Below are 14,043 nucleotides of genomic sequence, written 5' to 3'. Positions count from 1 at the left end.
TTTCCGTACATTTAGCTCTGCTGAGAAGATTCTAGGAAGAAACTCACAGAAGCACTAACAGTGGTTGTTTGGCTCTACTGGAGAGGTTGGAAGTCTGTGAGGTGGTCAAGAATGTGAGCTTTGAGTCCAAATGCCTGGGTTTAAATCCAAGCTCTGTCACTTGAGTCACTTTTTGACTTTGGTATCGAATAGCTATTGGAATCTGGCAAGTTCGAAGTTCACAGTGATTCAGTTTCTCCATCAGTGCAATGGTGGTAAGATAGTTCCCACCCCTGGGGAGTTTTGTGATGGTTAATTATACCAACACAAGTAGCGCATTGACAATACTTGGCATATGGCAAGAGCTCAGTGAGCATTAACTATTTGCTGTTTAAGTGATAGAACCAATAGGGGCAGGCTTTTGCCTCTCTTTTCTGTGTTTTCCAGATCACCTTTTCTCTCTTGAACATATTATTGTTGCATTAGGAAAACACGATAAATATTTTTCCTAAATGCCCTGAAAACCGGATCAGCCAGATTTCCTAGTCACATAGATTCAGACTCTTACTTGGAATATCATCACAGCACATAATCAAAGAATGGATAGATACTTCATGGTTGCTGATGCCCAAGAAATGAAACTGGAATTGCTGTGACAACTGAAATGAACTTTGTGCATTTCCTTAAAGAAGAAGCCCATTTCATAAGAAGTTAGGGTGATTCAGTTTCCTTTAAAGAACTGCTTGCTTCCCTTGGAAAAACATGTCTGCTCAGTATTCTCTCCCCCTTCCCCAGACTCTAACTTCTAGATAAATCAGTATTTCTCTATAACTCACATGTTTTAGTAATGACAGGACAGGAGTTTTTAAAATATTTACAATATTGGAATAAATACATTTTCTTTGGCAAGGAAAGTAAATTAGGGAAAGGTGGGGAAGAGAGTAAATTTCCTCAATGTATTTGTTGATTTCCGAACAGTTCAAAAGTTATGGCGCATCATTTAATTTACAGATCAAGTTATTTTTTAAATATATTTTAAAGTTCCAGGAGCAGAAGGAAAATTAAGGGGAAAGTTGTATTCTCCTTCTCTTACTCCCCCTAAAGTTTTCAGGGAAATTTTTTGGAAAAAAATGCCTCTGCTCATTTTGGAGTCTTCTTTTGCCAGCAACTAACGAGTCTGTACAATACAGTTGCCAAGGTAATACCAAGACCATGTAGACAGAAAGCATGGTGTGCAGACAGGGAGATGATGAAAATGGATTAGCAATGTGAACAAGAGGAATTTCTTTACTTGGAAAAAAAATTAAATTACACCACCCTTTATAAGTGATTATACTAGCAGTCCTAACATCTGTTGTTACAAAGGAAATTCATTATGAGGGGTTTTTTTCTATATTGCTTAGTTCGTGGATACATGATTTGTCTCCTAGTTATGCCCCTATCTTTGTAACTCTGTCCTGAGCCATGTCAAAGTGGATTCCGCTGCATTCAAGTTAGACAAAGAAATTTTTCATTTGCTGAAGCCAGTAACATTTTTTCTCCAAGTCCTGCTGACAGCCCTGGTTTCAGCCAGACCCTTCGAGACTACAACCCAAGAGACAGGCAGACCCCTTGCTCTTAAAGCAGCACAAATATTTGCTGCTTAAATACATGTACTCCCGTCAGACAGGAGTGACCACCAGCCAAATCGTCCCTCTTTTCCCCGGATCGTTCCTCATCTCCCTAGGAATATGACTAAACTTCAGTTTTTAAAAAAACTCAATTTTTCTCCGTTTTCCCCCTACTTCAGGTACCATCCTTGGATTTACCCTCCGACCCTACAAAATGAGCTACCGGGAAGTCAAGTACTTCTCTTTTCCTGGGGAACTTCTGATGCGAATGTTACAGATGCTGGTGTTACCGCTTATCATCTCCAGTCTTGTCACAGGTACCATGTGCAGTGTGGTTCTTTTTTAAGTGTGCTTATTGCAAAAGATCGCTTAGAAAAGCAAACGCTTTAGGTTTCTGCTGGATGCATGCTCTGTTCTAGAAAAAAAAAAAAAAAGTCCCTTCAGAATGATGGAAAAGAGGCCTTAGTAATGCATGAATGATTATAACTCGTATTTTACCAATCACAAGAGGAAACAGATTTAAACAACCACGTAATCTGGTCTGCCTCGCTACAAAAGAGGCACCCTGCTAAACACGACACAGCCAGCCTTCTCTGACCACAGCGATCTAGTTGACAACAGCGTACAACAGGTCTGTTTTCTCACCCTCTTATCCCACCCAGATAACATCTGGTTGGACAGCCTATTAGCTATTGATGCAAGAATGCTTGTTCTCAGAGCCACCAGGACTTGAGCGGGAGCCTTCTTGGAAGCCTCATCAAGAGGTAATGCCCACACCACACTCACCAACTCTGCTGCCACCAACACTTTTATCTTTTCCTGGTGAACCCGCATGATATCATTTCCTTCTCTGGTTGTCCCCACCCCCGTTACCTTTTACGCTGGTGGGAGAACAGGGAGGGGGAGGGAGATTTCTCCATCTAGATATTTTGTCCACTGACACTTGGATTTTCAACGAGTGGAAGATCTGTGGGGTAGGAGCTATTTTCTGTGGCAGGAAGTTAGCAATTGACTCCTGCATGGGAAATGCTTCAAGAGTCATTTGTGTCTTGTGACTGGTGAATGCCAACGGAGCCAAGAAGTTGCAAAAAAAAGTTACTATACATTCCTTCCTGCCCACTCTTCTCTTTCCCCACAGCACATCTCTGACATGAAGAAAGAATGTCTATAGACAGTGTCCCAGCAGGATGGTTTCTGGGTTTGTAGCTAAAGCCCAAAACTCAGGTACTACTGACCCTGGTCTATTTTCTACCCTTGGCTCACTGTCCCTCCTTGGCCATGTTACTCCCCCTCTATATGAGCTGGCTCTGAGCATCTTTTCCCTTCCCCTCCCAGGGAGTTCTCAAGGATATTTATAATCTCTTTTTAAGATCTCTGTGTAGTAAGAACTTCATAGCACAACTAAAAAGTCAAGGGGCAAGATTCTGAGTACTACATGCCTGGGAGGGCTGGCCTTCCTTGGACAGGAGCTATGTCAACCTTTCCCCCAATGCCTCGTGGATCTCTACTGGCTTCCACTTGTTCAGGTCTTTAAACAAGTGATTGCCTGTCCACGAGTCTCCCATGGAGGAAGTGCCCATAAAACAATCATGGAGGCAAGATGATGGGGGGTGTTGTTACCAAAGTGCCCTGGCCCATTGCTGACCAGGGATAACCATAGCAGCCCCAGCTTTTATCACAGAGGCTAGATTGATGTTAATGTGAGCTCACATTCTCATTTTATTATCCACATAGTGACATTTTTCTGGGAAGCAAGTTCTTGCAACAGCACTGAGAGGACAGAATGTACTCACATGCACCATTTTATTTAGTGGATCAGGCTGTCCCTCTTCCCCATCCCTCCTGGCTGGCATCTGACTTGAGTCACTGTGATCATCCTGGACACAAACTTGAGGGGTTCTGAATTCCTTTTTACTGTCTCTTCGAGGGTGGGGCAGGGTTCAGAGGTTTCTGCTTTCTGGTAATTGTGCTAAAAACCCACTGTGTCACTCTAAGAGAAAAGCCCTCTTTTGGTACAATTAGAGAAAATACTACTTCCCCTTAGTAGCAATCTTACTTGACAGTTACCTCAAAGTGGATTTTCCTGATGTTTCCTAATACTTAGTATACCAACTTTATTGAAGGAATACAAGCTTTCATTGAATAATTTGTCAGGAAAAAAACCCCACTATGATGCAATCCCTTTGCATGGTGAAAAAGAAATTTCTGGGTAAACCGTGGAAAAACTAACAACATTTATAATACTGAAAGAAATTATAAACTGCAAGCAACCAATATTAAATGAACTTTTAAAATGTGACCTAATTGCAAGTTGGGGAAGCTGCCACTTGGGACCATGAAAAGATTCTCAGCCCTTTTCTGGGACTGTGTTAAGGCAAGGGACATAATTTAGTTTGCCAAAGATCTTTTTAACATGTTAACCTCAAAGCAGTAATTTCCAAGCTGCATAGTATTTTGAATACTTGTGATCAATTACAATGAACAATTGATTCAATAAGACTTTCCTTCAGGGTTTTAAATACAGTGATTCCAAACCAAAAGGAGGTTGAGGGATATGACCCAATGGGAACGAGGAGGGGGGAACTTCTGAAAATTGCATGCACCCCTGGAGGACCCCCATGTATGCTAGGAGATGCTAGAGAATGTGGAGAAAGTGTCGGAGAATGTGTTGCCTAGGGAGGGAACCAAGTCAGAACTGTTATTTTAGAATGGAAAAGCAAACTCAAATGCTTCCCATGGCCAAGCAGGGGATGATTAACTATGAAGCTGCCCTTCAAGGCTACTTTTTGTGTTCTTACTGTGATAGAGGCATTGATACAGAGAAATAGTTTGCTTTGACAGGAGAAGTAACAGGCACAAGCATGATGATAAGTGGAAAGGGGTCCAGCCACAGAATAGTATAGACAAGAGACAACATTTTTGCCACGTGTCAACGCGGCCCAAATCTGCTGACTTTTCAAGAGAGTCCAGAAGCCTAAAAATTTTTAAGAACCTCCAGATTTTCCAACCTTGATACAATTAACAGAACAAAACACTGCAAGCCAAACAAAGCTCATTAACAAAGAGTTGGCCCAAACCAACTCTTGGGCTACCAGTATAGGCACTCGGGCTTGAATGTCAGTGCTATTCATTGTAACGGGTGCCTGCTAACTGGATGTACCCATAGATCACTGGGTTTCCCTTATGGCCCTCTTCAACTGTTGACGGTTCCATGCAAAGCTCCACTCGACATGTTACTAAATACCACATTTATTGCCACCTAAGCAAATAGTGATTAGAAAATGTCTCCTCTCTATCTTCTGGGTATAACCATGTTGTGTCAGAGCTGTGCTGATCTTTCCCACACTTGGCAGGAACACCAGAATCAGAACTCAGGGTTCATGCTCCCTTAGAAATACTGCCCAGGAGGAAAATATTTGACACACTCAATGCTTTCAAGTCAAAAGTCCCAGAGTTTCTGCAGACGGAAGTTGAAATGCACAAAGCCCTTATTGCATTTGTTGGATTAGGTATTTTGTTTTGAAAGATTCTGCACATTTAATCATATTAAAGTCCTATTTAAACTCAGAAATCTCAGTTAGATTTTCGTACTTGAAACATCCACATTTGTGAATTGAAGCTCTAAAGCTCCAATAAGCCATGTTCTCCTCCTCCCAAATTTGAAATTCCAGTCTTTCCAAATATCCCCAGTGTGTGTTAACATTCCAGAGCTGCCAGAGAAGCTGGGAGCAAGCCGATGGCTGGATTTGTACTCAAGTACCTGTGTTTTTAAACAAGAAGAGTAAGTCGGTGCCAACACACCACTCAATAAAATAGAGGTTTGGCGCCGATTTCTATTGATTTGGTCAGCACAGGCAGCCAAACTAGGTATTTCATGCCAGAAATATGAGTTGGTTTGGCTGGCTTAGCCTGATTGAATTTACTAGATAATAATTAAACTCCATTTCAGGTTGTGCCATGTAGACATAACCACCACCTCCTCCTTCATCTTTTTAGAAAACCTAGTACTGTCTTCTTGCCTCATCTAAATGTGCATTCCTCCTCAATTTCTTACCTCAGCCTGTGTCTCTGGCCTTCAGGAAGTGGGCAGCATCTCTGTGGAGTTGGGTATAATGAAAGTAAAAGGGGACGGGTGGGGGAAGGCCAACAGCAGTAGAGTGGGTCCAGTGTCTGTGGCCCATGGCAGGGCGCTCTGGACTTGAGGTTATAAGATGGACAGAGGTTATCTTTCAACATTCATTCATTCATTCATTAACAGCTATTTTCTGAGCTCTTACAATGTCAGACACTAAGCTAGGCACAAGAGAGATATGAACACAAAGATACAATCCCCAAGAGGAAGTGTGTTGGTTAGACAGGGAGAGCTGCCCAGAAATCACACGATATTTTAAGCAAATCTGAATTCCAGCCATGAGGGAGTAAGGCTGGCCCTCTGTTAGGGGACATCTGTTAGGTGACCACAGGCTGAACTCCTCTGAGCTACTGGTTTGTTGCAGTTGATACAACAGTTGGCCCAGACCCAGCCAGTGTGAGCAAAGTATAGGGTCCAGGTCGGTGTCCCTACCCCATCATGTGACATCTGGAGTACCGGGTTCAATTCTAGGAGTGGGGTATAAGGGAGGGCAACCAGGGCAACAAGAAAGACATTTGATTTTAGGAACATGATCCCAGATCTGACACTCTGAGTCATGGCATCTCCATCCCAAAGTTATATGGCTAATGCCCCTATTCTCATTTCCTTATAATGTTCTTGAAATCAACATACTTTTGTTCCAGTGCTTTAAATCATTACAGAAATTTCCTGTTACTTGTCTTGTGAGGGAGATAATAAATTACAATATAATAAAATTCTGGATTGCTACTATTGCCTGCCAAAGGTTTTGAGAACCTGACACCTGTGCTCTCATTGTTTAAAAAGGTGCCTGGTGGGGAGAGGGGGTGGTGTTGATGAGGTGTTAAATGCATTTAGTACCACAATAAGACTAGTCACTCCTATAACACAGGAACTGAAAGAGAATTGAAAAGAATGACTTTCTTACTATGTGATTTACTGTTCATTAAAGAGGGGTTTCTGTCCCACCAGAATAAATGAATACCACTGTATTTACTCCACTTTGGAAACACTATGCGATCCAACCAGCCTTGTAGTATCTCCTCCAAGTCATTGTCCAGCTTCTACCTAAACATTCCCAAAGGCAAAAGAACTTTGGAGCCCTTTTGCCCTTGGAAAACTAATAACTCTATTTATATCCAAAATCAAACAAGTATTTTTAAGTCCAGAAAAACAGAACATTACCTGCCTGCCTGTACTTCCTCCTCCGTGTGTCAGGCTCTGTGGCGTGTCACTTATTCCTTAGGCAGCGTACTCCCCAACCTATTGACCAATGTAATTGGTGAAACATAGAACAAACTTAACCATCGTTAAGGCCAACAAGCTGCCATCACTGACAAGGGCACTTTTGCCTTTAAAATAAAAGAATAGTAAGTGTTGTACCTCAAAGTATATCCCTCTGGCTTCGGAAGAATAGCAGTTACAATAAGAATAATCTAAAGGTTTATCATTTCTTTGAACATGAGGGGGCAAAAAATGAGCTGGACAATTCCTAATTGATTACTTGGACATGTGAAGGGTTTGTGAAGGGCTTCAAAAATGAAAGCCAAATTTATCCTAAAGATAAAAACGTAGTGATCCAAAGGGGGACGTGCACCCGAATGTTTATAGCAGCAATGTCCACAATAGCCAAACTATGGAAAGAACCTACATGTCCATCAACAGATGAATGGATCAAGAAGATGTGGTATATATACACAATGGAATACTATGCAGCCATCAAAAGAAATGAAATCTTGCCATTTGCGACAACATGGATGGAACTAGAGCATATCATGCTTAGTGAAATAAGTCAAGCAGAGAAAGACAACTATCATATGATCTCCCTGGTATGAGGAAGTGGTGATGCAACATGGGGGCTTAAGTGGGTAGGAGAAGAATCAATGAAACAAGATGGGATTGGGAGGGAGACAAACCATGAGTGACTCTTAATCTCACAAAACAAACTGAGGGTTGCTGGGGGGAGGGGGGTTGGGAAAAGGGGGGGTGGGGTTATGGACATTGGGGAGGGTATGTGCTTTGGTGAGTGCTGTGAAGTGTGTAAACCTGGCGATTCACAGAGCTGTACCCCTGGGGATAAAAATACATGTTTATAAAAAAATAAAAAATTTTAAAAAAAACAAGAAAGCCAAAATCACGTAAGAAAAATGTAATATTTTAAACTATTGATTGTCATGGCCCTGGGGTATAACTAAGGCCTATTTGAAATACTCCAGGTGTTTACTTATGAGAAAAGAGACTGTAGATTTCTCCACTTCTCCCCACGCATACATTTTATAGAAGGAACAAAAGTGTCGGTCTTAGGTGGGGAGGAGATGCTTTGGGCCTCCCTTTCATTCTCTGTAAAATGGAGAGATAACAGCACCTTTGTCATGGGTACATCCTATGGTGTGAGGATTTATGACTGGCACATAGCATGTGCTCAGTTAGCGGGAGCTTTTGGCCGTCACAGTAACATCAATAAGAGCCGTCCTGGTGGTCCGCTTTGTGTAAATGCAAGTTCTAGAGCAAGAGGACACAGTTTCCATTCAGAAGCATGGCACAAAGCCTCCAGACTGTACATGTCTCCTCGCCGCGATCACTTTCCCATTAAAGGTAAATTTAAGAAACCATGAAGTTAATCAAGTAATAACATGGGAGCCAGAGAGAATTCCTTCCTCACCACTGGAGGGGATTGGTTTCTGCCCTCCAGCCTGGGATGTGATTGACTTTTCCCAGCTGCAGAATTCTAAATATTTTCATTGGTTATACAACTCCACAGTCTTTCCTGAGAAACTCAGGCCCAGTGTGTGTCACCCCGGAATCCATAGGACCCCGGGTTCCACACACTGTGAGCAGAGCCTTCCCCGCAAACCAAAACTCGAGACAAACTGAGTCTCTGTCTCAACACGCATCCAATCTTCGTGGTGGCCTGGAAACAAGCCCTGCCTTATTTTCTGCTCAAAAACATGGGAAGGGAGGCAAGGAATGTTCGTCTAGAGAAGGAGAGGCTGGGATAAAATGGGAAGACTATCTGCGGGGTAGAGATCGCCTGGCTTTTTTTTTTTTTTTTTGCTTTTTTGCGTCATGTTGAAAGGAATTTGGATAATTATTTTTTAAATTTTATTTTAAAAATTTTTAGTGGATTTGGGGTTTTGTTGAGATGTAGACAGAATCATGTAAGTCTAGCTATCGCAGAAAAAGTCTACCTTTCTATTACAGACAACTTCATTCGGTAAACATTTGTAGAGACTTTTCACATACCAGCTACTTTTCTAGGACCTGAGGATACCACAGTGAGGAAGACAAGGCCCCACCTCAAGGAGTTCCAAGTCTGGTTGGGAGATAGGCCTGGGACTGCGCTATGACAGGGTAGTGGTGACTGAGGTAGGGTGAGCCCAGTGGGAAACAAAGGACACAAGGAGCAATGTGACCATCCTCTTCCGGATTCTCCTGCGTTCAGGAAATTCCTGCTCCCTAGCAGGAAACAGCTCTGTCAGCAGGAGATGGAGCATGTGCTGTGGTGTTCCTCCTCATTTTCCTCACACCTGACTCTCCCCATTCAATGCAGTAAGAGCCAGGGATGGGCCCTGAGAGTTTCCCAGCAAAAATCACCTCCCCTCCCCCACCTTGGAAATGTGGCCTTTTGGATGTGAATTCTGAGAGAAGAGCCTCCTGACTGGGTTTCAATCATAGAAACTGTCGCTTTCAAGATGGGGAGCCAGGACGAGACTTGAGGCTCTCTTAGCTGGAAGTCACACAGAGGTAATGGGGTGCAGCCTGGCACTCACAGCGGGAACTCTCCACACACACCCCTGGAAGGTGGCTGTCAGCTGCCCCCTGAACATTCCACTCTCAGACGGTTGGAACTGTCGAGAAGTCTGTCTCCTATAAGTTCCTCCCAGTGTTCCTATTTGTGCCATATGGAGCAGTGGAGAATGACAGTTTTTCCAATGATCCAAAGGACACCTAAACATAAGCTAAGTGTCCCCGGTCTTCTGGGCCCTTCACGACCCTAATTGCCACCCCTTGTACCCCCCCATTCCCAAAACTGAACCCAGGGCTCCAGATGTCACATGATGGGGTAGGACACCTTCCTGGACCCAACCCTCTGCTCACACTGGCTGGGTTTGGACAAGCTGTTGTAGCAGCAGCAATAAACCACTGGCCCAAAGGAGTTCAGCCTGTGGTCACCTAACCCCCCAGAACTGAATGTTTCTGGAAACATGTTTGTGGTTAAAATGGAACAGTTCTTGAGTTGAAAGATCAGAGGCCACAGGCTCAAGACTCTCTGTCAGATGCAACTTTCCAGAAGGCTTGGGCATGAGTCGGGAACTCTTATCTGTAAATTGCAGAAGCTTCAAATTAGCCTGTGCTTTCCATCAGTTCTGCTTTGTAGGAAATTTCTTGAAAGCTTCCTCAAAAAAATTAAAAAGAAATTTTAAAAGCTTCCTGTAAAATTAAATCACTTTTTAAGAAAATTAAATGTTTCCCCCTCATATTACCAATTTGGTAATTTCCTTCAAAGCACTGTGGAACTGTAGATCTGTGGAGGTTGCTGGGAATAGACGGTTTTGTTCTATTGGTGCCATCATGGCTTCCCGGAGAATAAGTTACCTGATGAATTCTGACTGGAGATTATGCTCAAGGACTGGAAGGCCCCTGAGTGGGGCCTGAGGGCTGGGCTGCTTCCACAGTGAGCTTCTACAACCTTATGCACCACTCACTTCTGGAGGCCATGTTTTGAGAATCTGTACTGTCCCATTCAGGATAATTACACTATAAGGTTCCCAGACATAGCCTCCCCTCCCCCAACCCCCAACCCCCCAAATTCTTCGTTAATTGATCTAAAATAGGGCATGGGAGTTGATGTGGCTCTATAGCTCTCCAGGTGATTTTATGGTGCACAAGGGTTAAGAACCACCACTTCACAGTTTTTCTAGAATCATTCTTTGGGGCTATGATCACTTAGGTCAGGTCCTTATGAGTTCAGATACTCCCTCTTCCAGGAAGCATTCTCTGGCTTTTCCCTTGCCCCTACTAATGCATGCTCCCAAAGACAGCATTATTTTCCCCACATGATTTTAGTTAAAAATCATTTATGTAAAATGAATGTTTACCATTTGCATGAGCAAAACAATATAGAAATACATAGAGCAAAACATGAAAGTACTCCCAAACACACAGAGACACCCAGTCTATTGATTGTGATTTGAATGGACTTCTCCTAGGAGAACCAGGTATCCTGAAAATGTTTGGGAACCTGTGTCTGTTAAAAAAACACTTGTCTGGGGATGCCTGAGTGACTCTGCTGGTTAAGCGTCAGACTCTTGATTTTGGCTCAGGTCATGATTTCAGGGTTGGGAAATCAAGCCCTGTGTGGGGTCTGCACTGGGCATGGAGTCTGCTTATCCCTCTCCCTCTGCTCCCCCCAACCAATGAAGAAATAAAATTTTAAAACAAACAAATAAAAGACTTGTCTGTGTCCCAGAAAGCCAAGAAAAAAGATGCCAGAGTGTCTACCAACAGAAAGACATATACGTGCATATACGCACACATATACACAGAGTTAGAAGGAGAAAGTTTCTATAGCTAGACAAGGCTTTCTGTGACAGTGTCATGGATTGTATGACTGTGGCCATGCTAAGTACCCCCCCCCCATCATCCCTCTGTTCCGTGTTTAGAGAGCATCTCATGATAATCAGAAAGAAAGTTTTGGGATGGTATTACTTTCTGCTGGAGGATTGATCTGCTGGAATAATCCAGCCAGTTTTGAATCTGGGTAGAATCTAGGTTTTTAGGTTTTAAACTTCTTTTTAGTGTCCTCATGAAGACAATGTTTGCCTCATTATGTCATATCCCCAGGCTGCAAGCCAGTGCATGACCCATGATCACTTGCTTTAGGAACCCATCAATTTCTACAGTACCAGTGTAACACTGTTTTCAAATGTCCGCTTCCTGAACTTCCTCCTGTGGGGAAAGATGTTTTGCCATTTGTGTATTTATTTATTTTCAACAATTGCTTGGGTTTCTACCCGAGTTTTCTTCAGAGGAAAGAAAATTCCCCTGAATTACTAAGGGGGTTTCCTTTCACAGGGTGTTGGAGGAAAGGTGGCTGGTGTCTGAGTTCTATGATTCTGGAGACAAGCAACAAGTCGGAAGGAGCTGTTGGCTAATGTTTTAGAAAGTATTCCATAAGATCAAGATGACTTTAAGTCTCCTAGATCCAGCCTGCTAAAACAACATCCACATTACCAGAACTTATCAGTACTTTCCAGCAAAAATATCTGTACGTATACACACATAGTCTTATTTCATCTGTAGTATCCCTGGGCCGCCTCCCTGACCTACACTCGGTCCCACTACTGGATTATTTTGAAGCAAATCCCAGGTATTTCATTACACTTCTAAAAGCAGAGGGCACATAAGATGGGTATAATATTTTAAGATGATTTTAACATATTTTATGTTTCTTTAATGACCTATGCCACCTGCCAACACATACATGCATACCCTAAGAGCTGTCAATGAAGAAGATTTTGCCAAGCAAGCATTTTACTTTCTTTCCATTTGGGTACAATCTTTCTACCAGTGCTCTACATTAACTACCAAAACTCTTCTGCAAACAGAGCATGAATGTCTTTAGTAGGGGATGATCTCGTAAATGTTTTCGTTATGAAATTTGGGGGCACAATTTTCATTACAGCATAATATGAGCGTGTGAATGTGCACACAGAGCTTTGTATGTTTTCTCTGTTTTCCCAAGGTCCTTCTAACTCAAAGTCTGTCAGTGCCTCATCTGTTGATAACTCTTTTAATGTACAACTTTTCTAGAATTTGTTTCTGTACTAGATTATTTCTAGTTAAGCTGTAATAGAACTGCAGTGTTCTCAAGGGTGTTTGTGCTAAGAGGCAAAGTTTCATTATTTTAAGGCTGTCTACCAAAAGGTATGTCACAAACGTTTCCCAAATTATAATATAGGGATGCATAGAAGAAAAAAAAATCCTTAATATCAGGACACCTAACCTATACACTAAGTATTTAAGAAAAAATGGAAACATTAGTGCTTCTCTACTGGAATCTTGTCATGTCTTCTTTAATTTTAGAATTGAGTTTGGGAGTCTTATCTTGGGACGTAGGCTTAATGACATGTCTGCAAGCATCCCTTTTTGACAAGGATCCCAAACACAGTTTTAGAGCCAGGCAGTGTAGTAGTTTTTAATCATATTTAGAAATAACAAAATGAAAATTCATAACACTTATATGGGTCCATTAAAAAATGTTTATATATTAAATTCTGTATGATATAGGAGCACATTTGCTATAAGACAATATGGCTCTCATGCAGTATAAGGGCAAAACTATAAACATATTTCCATGTATAAGCTGTTAACCTAAGCATGATTGACAATTTTAAGTTCTCTAATACCATTTAGGTATAGTATTACATAGCTTTCAAACCCTTTTATCTGCTACCATTCAGATCAGCAGAAGTCAAGAAAGCCTTAAGAAAAATTTATGGTGGGGGCACCTGGGTTCCTTAGTTATGCGTCCAATTCTTGATTTTGTCTTGGGTCATGATTTCAGGGTCATAAGATAGAACCCATGGGACTCCATGCTGGGCATGGAGCCTGCCTAAGATTCTCTCTCCCTCTCCCTCTGACCCTACCCAACCCTGGATGACTCTCTTTAAAAAAAAAAAAAGAAAGAAAGAAAAGAAAAAAAAGGAAGGGAGGGAGAGAGGAAGAAAGGAAGGAAAAGAAAAGTTTGTGGTGGAAAATTTTTAAATTGAGAGAATTCAATCCATTGACTTTATTCATTGCTTTTCCCTCTGAATTGAGCACCCAGTGTCACTTGCTTTTAGTAGAAAACATTTGGGTTTAGCTTAAGAGAGCACAGATGTTCAATGGGAACATAGCTTGAGAGTCTCTATATAACTTCCTATTAAATAAACATCTGAACAGTAACTTAACAACTACCAAGTGAGGTCAAGTGCTTGAAAAGTGCTGCATACATCACATAAGCATGCTTCCCTTATGTGAAAGAGTGTTACATAACAGCATGTATCAGACTTTAAACTGCTAGAAACTCTTGCTGCAGCACTTTGCCATCCTCTGCTAATCTCCCCTTATTGCTGAGAATTATAGAAGCCTGGCTGGCTCAGTTGGAGGAGTGTAAGACTCTTGATCTTCGGGTCATGAGTTTGAGCCCCACATTGGGTGTAGCAATTCATGGATGGATGAACGGATGGATAGATAGATAAAATGATAGGAGCTCTTTTACTATAGAGGGGGAGGTTCTTTTATTCCTATGAAGCCTCTAAAATTATTCACTGGTATTGATAGATTTAGGTTTCCCTAGTT

The 14,043-nt window shown here is 42.0% G+C and overlaps 1 protein-coding gene across 1 annotated transcript in view; it reads left to right on the top strand.

The window, feature by feature from the left end:
• Positions 1-14,043, top strand: part of SLC1A3 (solute carrier family 1 member 3) — a 76,792-nt gene that overhangs the window by 19,480 nt on the left and 43,269 nt on the right. Inside the window, exon 3 of the mRNA XM_032337588.1 lies at positions 1,769-1,906. Within this exon, the coding sequence (XP_032193479.1) occupies positions 1,769-1,906 (138 nt within the window). The remainder of the gene's footprint in view (positions 1-1,768; positions 1,907-14,043) is intronic.

The sequence above is a fragment of the Mustela erminea genome, chromosome 3 (genome assembly GCF_009829155.1).
Source record: "Mustela erminea isolate mMusErm1 chromosome 3, mMusErm1.Pri, whole genome shotgun sequence".
NCBI classification, from domain to species: domain Eukaryota; kingdom Metazoa; phylum Chordata; class Mammalia; order Carnivora; family Mustelidae; genus Mustela; species Mustela erminea.
This window is presented reverse-complemented; position numbering and strand designations above follow the sequence as displayed.